Source organism: Humulus lupulus, chromosome 3 (genome assembly GCF_963169125.1).
Source record: "Humulus lupulus chromosome 3, drHumLupu1.1, whole genome shotgun sequence".
NCBI lineage: Eukaryota > Viridiplantae > Streptophyta > Magnoliopsida > Rosales > Cannabaceae > Humulus > Humulus lupulus.
Genome location: NC_084795.1, coordinates 283002482 through 283019918, shown reverse-complemented (window position 1 = coordinate 283019918; position 17437 = coordinate 283002482). Strand labels below are relative to the sequence as shown.

The 17437-nt window shown below is 42.1% G+C and overlaps 1 protein-coding gene across 1 annotated transcript; it reads left to right on the top strand.

Annotated features, from left to right (window-relative positions):
- The first annotated feature begins 14531 nt into the window (after positions 1-14531).
- On the top strand, positions 14532-17204 carry LOC133824764 (transcription factor MYB54-like). The gene is made up of 3 exons (XM_062257743.1): positions 14532-15654; positions 15762-16250; positions 16341-17204. Exons 1-3 carry the CDS (start codon positions 15183-15185, stop codon positions 16601-16603), a joined length of 1224 nt encoding a protein of 407 aa, XP_062113727.1. The 5' UTR covers positions 14532-15182; the 3' UTR covers positions 16604-17204.
- Positions 17205-17437: the final 233 nt, after the last annotated feature.

Here is a 17437-nt window from a genome sequence, read left to right as displayed (position 1 = left end):
GCTCCAGAGGGGCATCTATGCTCCGGGGATTAGGCAGTACGTAGAAGAGTCCAGCCCCGAGTCAGATCCGGATTTAGAACCTTCGCCAGTTCGCGAGATAATCGTCCTAGGCTCTTCCAGCTCGGGGGGTAGGGCTCCCTTAGTATTTGCTTTCTTATTGCCTTTGGACCTTTTGTCTTTATTTTTGCATGATTGCTACCTTGTAATAACCATGTTTTTTGTTCTTGGCAGAAGAGATGTCTCAGCCCGGGAATAGTCTGCGGGGTGTTGTGTTCGGTGGGAATCCCCCAGCAGGGTCGAGGCTAAAGAGGCTTCGCGAGTCCAAGAGCTCGGCTGGGGCCTCCACCAAATCCCCGGCTAAGGAGAAGGAGAAAACCCCGCCGTCCCAGGTCGCAGGGGCGAACCTCCCTGTCGCCAGGACAGGGCTCATGCATCCGCCACCCCAACGATCTCCACTAGCCGCCCAGGACGGGGTAATAGAGGTCGGGAATCTGGCCGCGGCAGCTCCGGACGTGCGTATCCCGGTCGACCCCCGGGCTCTGGAGAAGATGCCCGAAGCACTCCGGGGTACGGTGTATGAGTCGGCTAGCTACGCCGTCAACCATTTCTATAATATCAGGGAGAAGGAGCTCCGGGCCATCGAAACAACGAGCCCGGTCCGAGTTGTAGAGTCTGCGATGGACATGACTTTAACGGTAAAGTGCCCCCTTCTTTTAAGGCTTTAACATTCACACGCCGCCATTTTCCTCCCAGTTTGTTAATTTATCATTCTTTTCTTGCAGGGCATTGCTGCCGCCTACAGAGGCATTGTTAGGACCAAGGCCCAGCTCGAGGGTTTGGAAGCTGACCGCCAGACCGCCCTCCAGGAGTCTCAGGAGGTGAGAGACGCTCTGGCGGCCGCTAAAGCCGAGCTAGAGAAGATCCGCTCCGAGAACCAAGGGCTTAAAAACTCCCTGGCCGCATCCGAGCTAGAGAAGATCCGCTCCGAGAACCAAGAGCTTAAAAATTCCTTGGCCGCCTCGCGGACAGATCTTGAGGCGGCGAAGGCCGAGGCCCAGGCCGCCCTGAAAGACGAGCGGGTCGTATCGGAGCAGTCCTTACAAGACCTGTTCTATCACTGCTGGTCCCACAATCCGGACGCGGACTTTTCTTTCATGCCGCCAGACCTCTGGGCATCCTTGTTGCCGCAACTTCAAGCCCGCCTGAATAAGGAGGTTCCTCCTTCGGAGACTGGAGAGGCCTCTGTCGCGGCGGAGCAGGGTGAGACCGCGACCTCCAAAGGGCCAATTGATGGGGCTTAGGACACTTCTCGTTTAAGTATTTTGAACTCCCTTTCTATTGTAATTCTCTTGTTTATGTGAGGCGTTTCCTCCCCGAGACAATTTGCTCAGCCAGTTTTACATATATATTTTTTATGTATTTGGTCACAATTCATCTCTTTATTTTTATGAACTTAGTTCGAGTTAACTTTATCCGTATCCCGGGCTCTTTAAAGAAGATCCGCGTTCAACAAATTTTAGTTCACTTCCAAGTTTTTTTTTTTTTGACCTGGTTAAGACCAGGAACTTATTTTCAAAAAACTTAGTTCGCGTCAACTTTTATCCGTGTCCCGGGCTCTTTAAAGAAGAACCGCGTTCAACAAATTTTAGTTCACTTCCAAGTTTTTTTTGACCTGGTTAAGACCAGGAACTTATTTTGAAAAAACTTAGTTCGCGTCAACTTTTATCCGTGTCCCGGGCTCTTTAAAGAAGAACCACGGTCAACAAATTTTAGTTAACTTCTAAGTTTTATGACCTGGTTAAGACCAGGAACTTATTTTCAAAAAACTTAGTTCGCGTCAACTTTTATCCGTGTCCCGGGCTCTTTAAAGAAGAACCACGGTCAACAAATTTTAGTTAACTACTTCTAAGTTTTATGACCCGGTTAAGACCAGGAACTTATTTTGAAAAAACTTAGTTCGCGTCAACTTTTATCCGTGTCCCGGGCTCTTTAAAGAAGAACCGCGTTCAACAAATTTTAGTTAACTTCTAAGTTTTATGACCTGGTTAAGACCAGGAACTTATTTTCAAAAAACTTAGTTCGCGTCAACTTTTATCCGTGTCCCGGGCTCTTTAAAGAAGAACCACGGTCAACAAATTTTAGTTAACTACTTCTAAGTTTTATGACCCGGTTAAGACCAGGAACTTATTTTGAAAAAACTTAGATCGCGTCAACTTTTATCCGTATCCCGGGCTCTTTTAAAGAAGAACCACGGTAAACAAATTTTGTTAACTTCTAAGTTTTATGACTCGGTTAAGACCAGGAACTTATTTTGAAAAAACTTAGATCGCGTCAACTTTTATCCGTATCCCGGGCTCTTTTAAAGAAGAACCACGGTAAACAAATTTTGTTAACTTCTAAGTTTTATGACCCGGTTAAGACCAGGATAGGACTTAGTTTGTGATGACTCTTATCCGTAGATAAAAATTAACACCTAAGTCGTTAAGGAGACCTGGATATATCCAGGTACCATATGCCCCCCAAGTAACTGGGAAAGGGCTTTTCGTTGTTACTTTAAAATTACACTTGCAAATAACGAGAAACATTTGATTTTTATTTATACATGGAAGGTGACCTTCTAGGTCTTACAAACGTTTATTGATAATATTTCTTTAGGTGGATTGCATTCCAAGTCCGCGGGACCGCCCCTCCACCGAGTCGAGCTAATTTATAAGTTCCTTCTTTGATGACTTCGATGACCTGGTATGGTCCTTCCCAGCTTGGTCCCAAAACCCCATCTTTGGGATCTTTCCCGGCCAGGAAAACTCTTCTCAAGACCAAATCACCGACGCTAAAGGCACGTCTTTTGACCTTAGTGTTGAAGTAGTGAGTGATTTTCTGTTGATAATGGGCAAGCTGGAGTTGTGAATCCTCTCGCCTTTCATCCATCAAGTCTAAGGAGTGGCATAGGAGCTCGTGGTTCTTGTCTTATTTGTAGGACCGGACCCTGTGCGACAGGACCTTCACCTCCACGGGGAGGACCGCTTCACTTCCAAAGGTTAGGGAGAAAGGAGTGTGACCCGTGGGAGTCCGATGTGAGGTCCTAAAGGCCCACAGAACTTGGGGGAGCTGTTCTGGCCAGATCCCCTTTGCCTCATCTAGCCTCTTCTTGAGGCTTGCCTTCAGAGTTTTATTGACAGCTTCGACCTGGCCGTTCGCCTGGGGATAGGCCACGGATGAGAAGCTTTTCACAATTCCGTGCTTTTCGCAAAATTCGGTGAACAGGTCGCTGTCAAATTGAGTGCCATTGTCGGAGACGATCTTTTTGGGTAGGCCGAATCGACAAACGATGCTTTTAACCACGAAGTCTAGCACCTTTTTCGATGTTATTGTCGCCAACGGCTCTGCTTCGGCCCACTTTGTGAAGTAGTCAATGGCTACCACGGCGTAACGGACCCCGCCCTTTCCAGTGGGCAGGGCGCCTATTAGATTTATCCCCCAAATGGCGAAGGGCCAGGGAGACGAAATCATTTTTAGCTCGGTCGGAGGAGCTCATGCAACCGCGGCGAACCGCTGACACTTGTCGCACTTTTTTACATATGAGATCGAGTCTTTGGACAGAGTCGGCCAGTAATAACCCTGCCGAAGGATCTTCAAGGCCAGGCTTTGCCCCCCAGTGTGATCTCTGCAGAATCCATCATGAACTTCTTGCAGGATGGCCTTCGCTTCACTTGGAAGAACGCACCGGAGGAGAGGTAATGAATGCCCACGTCGGTACAACACCCCCTCGACTAGCGTATATCTCGGAGCTTGATAAAGGACTCGCCGTACGTCGGTGCGCCCTTCGGGTAACTTGCCCTCGGCGAGGTATTCAACAATGGGAGTCATCCAGGTCGGCCAGATGTCAATCATCCCAATATCTGCTCGATCTCCGTCTATGCTGGGTTTCTCCAAGAACTCGACTGGCACCAACCCCAGGGTTTCTGTCTCTCCCGAGGTGGCGAGCTTGGCGAGAGCATCTGCATTGGCGTTCTGCTCCCGAGGTATCTGTTCGATCGACCCTTGCCCAAACGCAGACAATTCGGATTTTACCTTAGCCAAATAGGAGGCCATCTTGGGACCCCGCGCCTGATACTCGCATAGAACCTGATTCACCACGAGCTGGGAGTCGCTGAAGCATTGGACAGAGCTTGCCTTTAGCTCGCTAGCTATCCTAAGTCCAGCTAACAAGGCCTCGTACTCTGCCTCGTTGTTAGACGCCTTGAACCCGAACCTCAGCGCCGAATGGAATCTATGCCCCTCTGGGGATATCAGAATGATTCCGGCCCCGGCGCCGTTCTCGTTAGATGAGCCATCAACGAAGATCCTCCACGATGAACCTGAGGAGGTGAGCTGATGTGAGTCTTCCGATGGGACCTCATGGAATCCCGCGCATTCTGCCACGAAGTCGGCCAAGGCTTGACTTTTTATGGTAGTTCGGGGAGTATAGAAAATCTCGAACTGACTGAGTTCGACCGCCCACTTTAGCAAGCGTCCCGAGGCTTCAGGCTTTTGCAAAACCTGCCTTAGAGGCTGATCGGTCATGACGTGTACAGAGTGGGATTGGAAGTATGGCCTGAGTTTTCGTGAGGCCGTGATTAGGCAGAACGCCAGTTTTTCCATCAACGGGTACCTTGACTCAGCTCCGAGGAGTCTCTTGCTGATGTAATAAACCGGTTTCTGAGCTTGGTCCTCTTCTCGCACCAGAACGGCACTAGCTGCGTCCTCAGTTACGGCCATGTAGAGGAAAAGAGGTTCTCCTACCCTGGGCTTTGATAGCACATGTGGCTCAGCTAGGTGCGTTTTTAGGTCGAGGAATGCGCCTTCGCATTCTACTGTCCATTCGAACTTCTTGTTTCCGCGGAGCAGGTTGTAGAAAGGCAGGCACTTGTCGGTCGATTTGGAAATGAACCGGTTCAGTGCTGCCACCCTTCTTGTGAGGCCTTGGACATCTTTCCGCGATCTGGGGGATGGAAGCTCGAGCAGTGACCTGATCTTGTCGGGATTTGCCTCGATTCCTCGGGTATTGACTATGAAACCCAAGAACTTCCCCGATGCAACACCGAAAATGCATTTCTGAGGATTGAGCCTCATGCCATATTCTCGCAGTATGTTAAAACATTCTTCCAGGTCGGCAACGTGGTTGGTGGCAGTCTTTGACTTGACAAGCATATCATCGACGTACACTTCCATGTTTTTCCCGATCTGATCCGCGAACATTCTATTTACCAGCCTTTGGTAGGTAGCCCCGGCATTCTTAAGACCGAACGGCATGACCTTATAGCAATAGACATTAGTCGGGGTCATAAAGTTGGTATGATCCTGGTCTGCTGGATTCATCGCGATCTGATTGTAGCCCGAGTATGCGTCCATGAAGGACATGAGCTCGTGCCCCGCCGTGGCATCCACCAGTTGATCGATCCTTGGCAACGGAATGCAATCCTTGGGGCATGCTTTGTTCAAGTCGGAAAAGTCGATACAGGTCCGCCACTTCCCATTGGGCTTCGGAACTAACACGGGATTGGCAACCCAAATGGGAAATCTGGCTTCGCGGATAAAGCCACATTTTTTTAGCCGGGCCACTTCTTCTTCAAGGGATTCGGCTCGGGTTGTCCCTAAACGCCTCTGCTTTTGAGACTTTGCAGGGACGCTTTTGTCTAGGTGGAGCGTGTGCATGATTACGCTCGGACTGATCCCTATCATGTCCTCGTGCGACCATGCGAATACGTCCAGGTTCTTTTTCAGAAACGCAATCAGTTCCGCCTTTCTTCTATCGCAGAGGTTCTTTCCGAGCTTAACCGTCCGTGCCGGTTTTTGTTCATCGATGCCTACCTCCTCGAGATCTTCAATAGCTTGGAGCTCGGACCTGTCCTCGCCTACTCGGGGGTCAATGTCCTCGCCTAAGGCGAGCTTTTCGTCTTTGGAGACCCTGGGTTTTTCAATCTCAGGGGCCGCCTTGGGTCCCTGCGATTCCTCTTCATCCTGAATGGCCATCGTCACCTGCCCGGGTTTAGATTTTCCCTTCATGGAAATGCTATAGCACTCCCTGGCAGCGAGCTGATTGCCCTTGATAGTGCAGACCCCTGTCGAAGTAGGGAACTTCACGGCGAGGTGCCGGACAGACGTGATAGCTTCGAAAGCAACGAGCGTTGGTCGGCCCAAAATTGCATTGTAGGCAGCGGAGCAGTCAATGACTACGAATTCGAGCAGTTTGGACACTGTTCGGGACTCGTCGCCTAGGGTGATCGCCAGCTCAATCGTTCCTATCGCTGCTGACCCTTCTCCTGAAAAACCATATAGCATCATCGAGGTTGCCTTCAGCTCGGAGACGGTCAGACCCATTTTTTCTAAGGTGGAACGGAATAGGAGATTCACCGAGCTCCCATTGTCCACTAACACCCTCCTTACTCTCCGGTTGGCGAGCTGGACTGCTACGACCAAGGGATCGTTATGAGGGAATTGGACATGGCCCGCGTCTTCCTCCGTGAAAGTGACTGGTTGTTTCTCTAATCTTTGTTGTTTTGATTGACGCTGTTCCGGGACGAACTCCCCTCCATTGTGGGCCTTCAACTCATTTATGTACCTCTTCTGGGCGCCTCTGCTCGTGCCAGCCATGTGTGGCCCTCCAGAGATGGTGGAAATCTCTCCCTCGACCACGGGGGGAGGGACGTCCTGATCTACTCGAGGTCCAGGTTGATTGGCTGGGATCTCCAGAGCGGGTCGACCCGTCGGGACCCTGTTCCGCGAGTATTGCGCCAACGGACTTGCTCGAATGAGAGTCTCGATTTCATCTTTGAGGTGCCTGCAGTCGTCGGTATTGTGCCCGACGTCGTTATGAAAACGGCAGAATTTGGAAGCGTCTCTCTTTCCCTTAGGGTGCTTTATTGGCTCTGGTCTTTTCCAGGGGACTCGCGTAGCGTTGGCCAGGAAAATATTCTCTCTGGTTTGGGTGAGCTCGGTATACGTTGTGAACACGGGCTTGAATTTATCCACGGACTTATTCTTCTTTTGACCGTGCTGGATGTTTTCACCATTCCTTTTTCTTTTGCCGCCACCGGGCTGGTTACTCTGCGTGACGTCGGGAGTCGCTACTACGATCTCTGTTCCCGTCCCAGCGGGCTTCTCGAGGACCTGGCTGGTCCCCGCGGCTGAAGCTTCAGCTTCTTCCAAGTTTATCCACTCTTGGGCTCTGTTAAGGAATTCACTAACTGAGCCGACCCCCCTCCTTTGAATATCCTTCCACAGATCTCCGCCTACTAGGATCCCGGTCCTCATAGCCATGAGTTTGGAGCTGTCGTCGGTGTCTCTGGCTCGAGCAGCGACATTTGCAAATCTGCTCAAGTAGGCTTTTAGCGTTTCTCCAGGTTGCTGTCTCACGTTAGCTAGGGAGTCGGCCTGGACCCTGGCGGCCTGAGAGGCGCGGAATGCCCTCTTGAAGTCAGCCGAAAAGGTCTTCCAGGAGCTGATTGACTGCCTTTTACTTTGTTTGAACCACTGCCTGGCAGGTCCAGTTAGGGTGGAAGGAAAGATCAAGCAACGAAGCTCTGGCCCGATGTTATGAGCCATCATTAGGGTGTTGAACATCCCTAAGTGGTCAGATGGGTCTCCATCCCCGTTGAACTTTGACAAGTGAGGCATACGAAAGCCAGAAGGGTATGCCGTTGCTGCTATGTTGGGGGCGAAGAGTTCCATCTCATCCCCTGAATCATATTCATCTTTTTCTTTCTCCGACAGGAGCTTCTTCATCAGCTCCTCCATTTGAGTTAAGCGCTCTAGGGTTTTGTCCTGAGATCCTGGGTTATTCCGGGGCTGTTCAACAGCTCCGGACCCGTTGTACATATTAGGCGGGTTATTTCCCCTCCTATCTGGAGATAGGTCATTTGGGGTATTCCCGCCATTACGTACTTCGGATCGGACCCCAACTGAGCGGGCCTGGCTACCATCCCTAACTGGACCCTCTCTGTGAGAGTTGAGGCGATCTCGAAGGTCGCCTCCATGGGAATTATGGTGACTTTGTGCTGAACTTAGTCGCTGTCGCAGGTCTCCTCCCGAAAGATCACTCCGTGCACTACCGATCCAGTGACTCCTGCTGGACAGGCTCGATGTGCGTCTTTGGCGGCTCCGACCTGCTCCTTCCCCCGGCACCCTGCTGCGCCGGGAAGGCCCGGCCGATGGCGGGTCTCTCCTACTATTTCCGTAGGTCGGGATGTCTCGGACGGTCTGAGGAGACGGATATCTGATGGGAGAAGGAGGATGCCTGACCGGAGAGGCGATCCTAGTGCCGTCCGGACAGACTAAATTTGGTGGGGGCCTCTCGGCCCTGCCAGCTTGATGGTTTCGCGCTGGGCGATCTGGACGAGGAACTGGACGTTCTTCGGGGACGGGCTGACGTCTCCGGATCCCCTCGGCCCTCCTTTGGAAATTTCCCCTATCTCTTCTGGGCGTCCTCGAGGAAGGCTGAGAGCTAGGGGTTGATGTCCTAACCGAACGGCTGTACTGCTGCTGTTCGGTCTGAGGCATTTCCCTGAAGTTCGCCTCTTGATGGCGTGATGAAGTGGTGGAGTTGGCTGCAGGGAGTCTATCCGAACGGCTACGCCTGGATCGATTACTCCGGCGAGACTTAGGAACCTCGCCTTGCCTCTCTCCAACGTTACCGTTGGTTGTGAGAGGGGGTAGTCGACTCAGAATATCCTGGATTTGCTGACCAGCTGCTGCTAGCTGGCTCCTCAGCTGAGCATTCTCCATCTCCACCGCAGTATAATAACATGGATTCGGATTAGGCGGTCGGGGCGCCGAACTACCAGTGTCGTCTTGGCCGGCCGGCTGCTTTCCTGGCCTTTGCTGGACTTCAGGAACTTGCTCCTCGGGGAGGGCAACACGGTGGGCCTCCTGCCCATCATGCTGTTCTGTCTCGTTGCCATGTTTGAATCGAGTGGTCACCATAGTTGTATGTTTGTGGTAGTACTAATTGGACTTGCTCTCAATGAAAGTACCAAATTGTTGACGCGGTTCTTCGACAACAGATAATTAAGAGAAAAAGAGAAAGAGATTAGTACTAAAAGTAGAACCGTCACAGATAGGAAATCTTTGGGGAAAGAACTAGGTGACTCGAGATACGTTTTTAAGTGGTTCGAAGGTTAAAATCCTTCTACTCCACTAGTCAATATTATTGATCTTTTCTGGGTAATTGGTTTACAAAGTATATAGTTCTTCAAAGACTATTTTTTCCAACCCCTATCAACTCCCAGGGTCTCCATATTTATAGGAGAAGGCACCTGGAAGTTGGTAGGGAGGTCATCCCGTGACCTTACCATTTGTCATATCAAGTCTGTGATATTCATGATTAACTCCTAAACCTGACACACAAGTGTGGTCTAATCAGTATGGAAGGAGATAATGGGCCGCACGGCCCAACTCGTCCGTGGGTGTCTGAATACGCACGTTCCTGCTGCATGTCCGAGAAGTCAGGGGGATATCGGACACGTGATGGCAGGAATATGCACGTTTATCTTGCGTGTTGACTTCCCATAGGGTCAGAGCTTCCTGAGAAGCTCGTAGCTCGAGCAATTCATAACCCGAGCTTATCCGTCCGTGGACGCCGGATATTGTTCCCAGCTCCTGGTGCAACAAGAGGGAGCTGGAAACAGGACCCCCTCGAGCTAGAAAGGGCCCGTCCTGAAAATAGAGCCTCTGGCCTGTGGGAGCCTCGGGCTAAATCATGTTTAGTCCGAGGCTCGTCCTGCTAAACAGCCCGTGGGAAAACCAGGGCGTACACCTATCTCAAAATCACATTCTTGAAATCTGGCTCAAACCCGAGTCCTTGGAGTAAAATGACCAATTTATCCTTCTCAAAAACCCAAAATGTTACTTAGATAATGTGTATCTTCAACCTATAAAATCATAGTCTAAAGTCTTGTCAGACTTATCTATGGAAACCCACATATATATTGTAAAATTATTTTAAGGCTCTCATAATGAAATACCACTCAAAAGTATGCACTAAAATAAATAAGCGGCTTTTATATTTATTTTAGTTTAAAGTCTTCAAAGACACTATCTAAGCGATCCACTCATATTAACTTAAATTAAAATAATATATCCAATATCATTTTAATTAATAATGCAAAATTCACTTCACCATACATTTAATTAAAAAAATCCCAGATATTACAAATAAAGACGAAAAAAATCAACAATAAAAAGAAAAAACGAACTTTATGTGAAAGTCTTTTGGGAATACATAAAGTCTTTTGGGAAAACACTGAGCAAAGGTGAGAAAATCTACCATCTCAAAATGAATAGTATATATAAATTGGAACATTATATATATATATATAGATATATCACTGTATATATAATCTAGCCGTACAACATATATGAAAATGGAAACCACAGTTGATTCTAATTTTAAAATTGTATTAGTCAAATCCCAAAATTTAATTTTTTATTAATTAATTCGATTCCAAACTCTTCCTAATATTGTATAGTAGTTTACAATAAAATGCGCTAAGTGTTTTATTATTATTATTATTATTTAAAAAAATCATGATAAAATAGTTTTGTTTAGGATATTAATCATCCCTAATTATTGGTGATTAACGATAGCTATTACCTATTACATAATCAAGAGCTAGCTAGAGGTAATTAACGATAAAGACAGATAACATATAATTAATTATAGTGGGTGAGGTAATTAGCTAGGTAAAGTTATAGGAAATCTCACACATTAATCTTGTCGTTTCTAAAATATATATATGTCTCTTTAATACTAACAAAATTCATATACAACAAATGCTCCATTATATTTCAAAGATATTAGCATAAATAGTTCAATTAATATATTTTATATTCTATTTTATTTTTCTGTATACATAATAATGTACGTCAAAAGATAAGGTTAGATTACTTTGTCGTTTTTTTGTTTGGGATTCCTTACCGAATTTCACTCATTTTTATTGGTTCAAAAATATCTTCATAAATTATATATACACCTCAAACTAAATATATTTCATTTTTTAAATTAAAAAATATATTTATTTATAATTATACAACATATTATTGTTTTTATATATTAGTCTTGAACTGTGGCTAATTTACAAATAATGATAATTATAAATAACATTGTGCACCTTATTTGAATTTTCATTTTAAAAATTGAAAATTAAATTCTTTTGGATGTAAATTTGAATTTTTATTAATAAAATAAAAAATATATTATTATGATTTTTCCAATGTAAAAATTAATTATTTTGTTGTTTAAAAAATGAATTTGAATAAGAATAAATATGCAATGGTAATCCTTTCTATGTATAAATTTTATTAAAGTAAAATGGGTGTGTCGTAGTGCGGGTGGTGCGATTTTTCTCTAATTTTTTGGACCGCATTGCATATGCGGTTTGAACAATTTTCCAAATTACAACCCGCACCGCATAAACTTCAAACTGTATAAACCACACCGCAAAAATGCAGTGCGGTGTGGTGCGGTGTAGGCGGTTTATACCTATCGCCAAATAATTTAACATTTAAATATTATAATTAAGAAATATTCATAATATATCTCATAACATAGAGTGTTTAACAAAATAATTAAATGTACAACAAGTTAATAAAATTTAAGCAAAACAATAAAAATATAACAAACTAATAACAAAGAAAAAATATAATTTAAAAGTAAATATTATTTTAATTAAGGATGAATATCTTTATATTAAAGTAGAATATGTATTAGCTGTTAGAATATTTATTTAGATTTGGTATATAAAATCAATTTGTTACAACTAATTGATTTAATATATTAAAGTTAATATTTAATTTATTGACAAAATATTCTAATTAATAGTCAACATTGTTTGTTACCTGATTTTGTTGTTACTCGATTTTTCATATCCCAACTGATTGAGAAAATATCTCAATCTGTGGCAGAGACTCTGATGGTAGGTCTCACTCTATAAATATAGAGTACCGGTCTCCAAGCTCACTTCTCATTCTGACTTTCAGTAACTCCATCTAAAAGAGTTAGTGAGAGCTTGGAAGCTCGTGTACTCGTTCTAACTTCTGTTTCTTTTATAGATTGAGGTTATCAATTGCAATGGTTGGAGGTATACAATATTCGATCCTCTTTTGTATATGTTCATTCTATATATTAATTTCGCCTACATGTATATAGAATTGTTCATATGCCTACATTTATTTTAGTCTAACATTAGCATCTTACGAAACATTATATTTTTTTTTCTAGATATTGTGTATATTATATTATACTATATAAATATTTATGCATTAATTTTAAATGTAGTAAAATTGAAAAAAATAATATAAATAAGTTAATATATATAATGATGCGGTGCGGTGTAGTTTGAACCGCATTTATAAAATTTAAAACCTCACCGCACCACGCGGTTTGACAAAAATACAAATCGCAACCGCACCACGAAGGATTCTAAACCATAAATTATGGTACGGTGTGGTGCATTATAGACTATTTGTACAGTATAAGCGGTTTTATGAACACCTTAAGTTAAACTAACAAAATTAAAAATCATGACAAAAACGGTGATATACGACGAAAAATAATATTTATAAAAAAGTTGTTTGATGTGACTATTCTTTTTAACTCTAACTATAGTTATTTAGTCAAATTTACCATTCTTGAACGAAAGGACCATTATGAAATTTGACAATTTTATATTTAAACACAATAAATAATCATGATTTTAATATTATAAATATATATTAATTTAATAATAATGAAATGACCATTATATTATTCTTTTAAAATTGAATAAGGTGGAGATAATTAGGTTCGCCCCCTCCTTTAGGTGAAAGAACGAGCAAATTTTATATATATATATATACACACCTATAAATAATTTACAAAAATACAATCTTAACATTAATAATTACAAAATTAACACTCACGAAACATAACAATCATTATAGAATTAATAGGCAACACTATTTACAAAAATACGGTCTTGAAACTCATAATTAGAGAACTAAACAATTACAAATTATAGCAACAACAATCACAAAACTAATAGATGAAATTATTTATAAAAGACAGTCTTAAAACTTATAAGTTACAAGTATTTTAGACCCTGGGTTTTGTAAAAATTTGACTAAAATTTGGTTCAAAAGTACTCGTTTGTTCCATTTTGCAAAATGCAGGAATAATACTCAATTATTTTTGAAATCATTACATGTTATAATGATAATTATTACAATGTAGTACTTAACATGTTATGATGAGCCTCAATTTTCTATATTAGAAATCTCTAAATCGAACATAGTTCACCAGTAAATATACTTTAGCATAATCTTAAGGAGAAACAGTGTCGGACAGCTCGCAAGGAGGGGAGCTAACACCTCCACAGAATGGGATATCACCCCATCCCCATTTATATTTTTAATCCTCGTCTCTGCCCAATTCTTGCTTATTCCTCGTCGGAGACGGGGTGGAGAATTCCTTATTAGGGTGTGGAACCCCCGGGAAACTCATTTATTTTTTAAAAAATAATTAAAATTTTAAAATAAAAATCGTAAATTATATATAAATTAAAATATTGCACAAAATTTATTATTTAAAACATTAAACATTATCCTAAATAAAATTTAAAATATTAGAAAAGTTACTACTATACTACAATAATACATAAAAATTTAAATGGGACCCCATCAGGATGGGGAGTGTTATCCCCGCTCCCGCCTCATTTAATATTCAGGGATTAAAAATTATCTCAATCTCTACCTCGTTCTCCATTTAGACGGAGATTTCCTATCCCATAAGGGGCAGATCTCCGCAGGACCCGTACTCATGGGGAAAATGTGCATCCCATCAAAGAGAGACAATGTATAATATGCACATAATATACATTTTTGGGCTCGAGGGTTTCGAACCCCCAACCTTAGCCGTGACGACTAAAGACCTCACCACCTCACCCAAAAGTGATGGGCAATACTCAAAATTGTTAATAACAAAAAGAAATGAGATTAGTACTACATAATTTTTTTTAATTAAAATAGTGATTATGTAGGTATAGAATCATATGGCAATACAAAAAAGAAAAAAAAAATTGATTTTTATTTATAGAATAAGGACAGATGGTGAGAGGAGAGCTGAGTACAAAGGGGGTGGTGTGTAGGTGGTGACTGAGGTCCTTTCATTTTCCGTTGCCTTTGAAAAAAGCAAGAAAACGTTTCAAAAGAGACAAACAGATTCTGGTTTTAAAACTCCCAAACCAAACCAAACCAAACCAAACTCTAAACCCAAGAAGGAGAGAGAAAGGTTTAGAGAGAGAAACTCACAAACTTAAGAGAGACTAAAAACATAACATACTATAGCATTAACATAGACAAAAACAAAACCTTTAAAAAAAAAAACAATTGCAGCAACATCAAGAATATGTTTTTCTTTTAGGGACTCACTCTCCCACCACCACCCACACGAGCGGTTCTCGAATTGCATGAACTGCACACACTTTTTTGTTTTTTGTATTTAACTATTATTTTCTTTTACGAGAGAGAAGCTAAGAAAAGAAAAGAAAAGGAGAGTTACGAAAACCATTATTACTGTTATAATAAAGTTTGGAAATTTAATATTTTTTTATAAGATCAGTCTCAAAATAAGGACCCTGACCTCATTTTCTCAGAGGTATATGTGTGTGTATATGTGTATATGTCTCTGTGTGTGTATATGTATATGTGTATATGAGTGAGAGAATCGTGTGGTTTCTTCTCTTTTTCCATTTCTTCAACAGAGAAAAGGAAAGTCCATTCTGTTTTCTGTTCTGTTCTGTTCGAGTTTTCAATTTTATAACGTAGTTTCCTCTCTCTCTCTCTCTCTCTCTCTCTCTCTCTCTCTCTCTCTCCTACTTAAACCATAAAATGAGCTCATTTTTTTGTTGATTCCTTACTCCCTCCCCCAATTCATTTTCTCACCAACTTTCTCTTTTCCCAAACATACCCTTTTCACTGTTTGGTTGATTGATCCGTTTCTCTTGTTCCTCTCAAAACTATCAAAGTTAAAAACCGAAGCTTTGGTTTTGGTCGTGGCATTATTGTTCTTACTTACTTTGCCATTGGTTTTTTTAGATAAAACTACTTGATCAAGTTCTGGTTTTCTGCTTTTGATTTTCTTTTACTTTTTTTCTGTGTTTCCAATCACAATGAATCTTCATCACCTGAAGAGTGATTTCAACTGTTTAAATGGGTATCAAAATATGAGCTTTCTTTCAGCCCAAAACCCAGCTCCATCTCCTCGCCTTTCTCACTATAAAACAACTTTTGGGGTCTCTGGAGAAACCGTGGATGGAGACTCCAGAAGAAGTTGTGAAATGGGTTTTCAGTTTTTGAGCTCTTCATCTGAGAAAAGTAAGAAAACTTGGGTTTTTCCTGAGCAAATGGAAAGCAGGGGAGGAGGAGAAAACAAACACAAAATCAGTGATCTGAATGTGTTTGATGAAATACCAGAAACAGAAGAAGTCCGAGTCAGGAGTACAGCTGGGAAGAATGGGCACACAAAGCTTTGTGCTAGAGGTCATTGGAGACCAGCTGAGGATGCTAAGCTTAAGGAGCTTGTCACCCAATATGGTCCTCAAAACTGGAACTTAATTGCTGAGAATCTTGAAGGCAGATCAGGTAATTATCATTCCAAAAAACTCTGTTAGTTATCTGATGAGAATATTCAACTCTTTCTGTTTATATGGACTGGGTTGTATTCTTAGTTTTTGTTTGTTTGTTTCCAGGGAAAAGTTGCAGACTGAGGTGGTTTAATCAGCTGGATCCACGAATCAATAGACGGGCTTTTAGTGAGGAAGAAGAGGAGAGACTCTTGGCTGCTCACAGATTATATGGTAACAAATGGGCCATGATTGCTAGGCTTTTCCCTGGCAGAACAGATAATGCTGTTAAGAACCACTGGCATGTAATTATGGCCAGAAAACATAGAGAACAATCCAATGTTTACAAGAGAAGAAGACCCTCTTCTACATCCTCATCCTGCTCCCAAATTCTAGTCCCCAAAGTTATTGACATGACTTTAACTAGTAACACCAATAATGCCTCAAGTACTACTGAGTCAACAATCTCAAACACCATTAATGATCATGAATCAATCTCCACATGTACTGAGCTTTCTCTCACCCCATCTTCAAATAGATCATCAGCTCATAATAATCATCAAGGCCACTTTTTCACCAAGTTCAATCCATCTTCACAGCAAGAGTCTCAGCTTGGTATGTTACTTTTTTCCTCTCATTTTCTCGAGTGTTGAAAAGGGTCATCGTTTAAATTTTTATTAAATGAGATGTTATTGTCTTTTGCAGGCTTAAAAGACGGGAGTTTTGACAAGTTAATTGGTTTCTACCGAATTGGACAAAGAGGAGGAGTAGCTAACAAGACTGTGGTAAGGTTAGACCAATCTGGTCAATCAGATTCCAACTCAGAAAACTCTGCAGCTGATTCTGTTGCAACCAATAGGAGCATTAATTTAACCATGTTTGGTCCAAACCAAAGCCAAAACAGCAAAGATAAGGAAAATATCATCAGTTTGTCCTTCATTGACTTTCTTGGAGTAGGAGCTAACTAGTTAGTACTTGTTATTATTATTATTAGTTTCTACTAAAATGGAGTTTATCTTACCTACCTTAGCTAGCTTTCATGTATAACCAAAAATAATCACTTGAAAGTTTAGAGAAAGAGAAAGAGAAAGAGAAAGAGAGAGCCATATTATTAGCTCAAGCACCAATATGGCTATGTAATGCAGGAGAAAGTGAGTCTGAGAAGATGACATTTCTACAGTGTTTGATGTACAGTGTAGATCCATAAAAGGATAAAAGAAGAAGAAAAAAAAAGAAAGTGAAGCAAAGTAAAACAGGTAAAAAAATTGGAGGAAAAAGAGAAAGAGAGAGACTTTTGAGTTTCATAATAATGATGAGAAACTCTTTGGTTGGACTTATCTGCTGAGAAGTTGAAAGTGAAAGAGAAAGAGAAAGAGAGCTTATGGTTTTGGACAGCAAGTTGCAAATTAATGTTGTTCATTCACTGTGATGTATTTTTTTTTTATCTTTTTTTTTTTGTTTTTTTTCTTCTGATAATGTCATTTTGGACAGGAAGCAAAGCCAATATTTTTGGTTACTTTTGGACCAGTTACTGATGAATGAATGAATGAATCTGCCTATCTTTCCTGACTTTTTTGAACTGCATACAACAAATAATTCAGTGGTCTTTATTACTGTTCCTTTTTTCTCCAATGGTTTTATTTAACCATGCATGTTTTAATTTCTTAGAATTTTGTCATAAACAAAACTGTCCGTGATGATCTTAATTCATTGAACTGAACACAGTAGTGTTTCAGATTTTTTTTTTTTGGTAAATGAGAAATATAACCTGACATTAATATTGTTATAGCTATTACCTAATT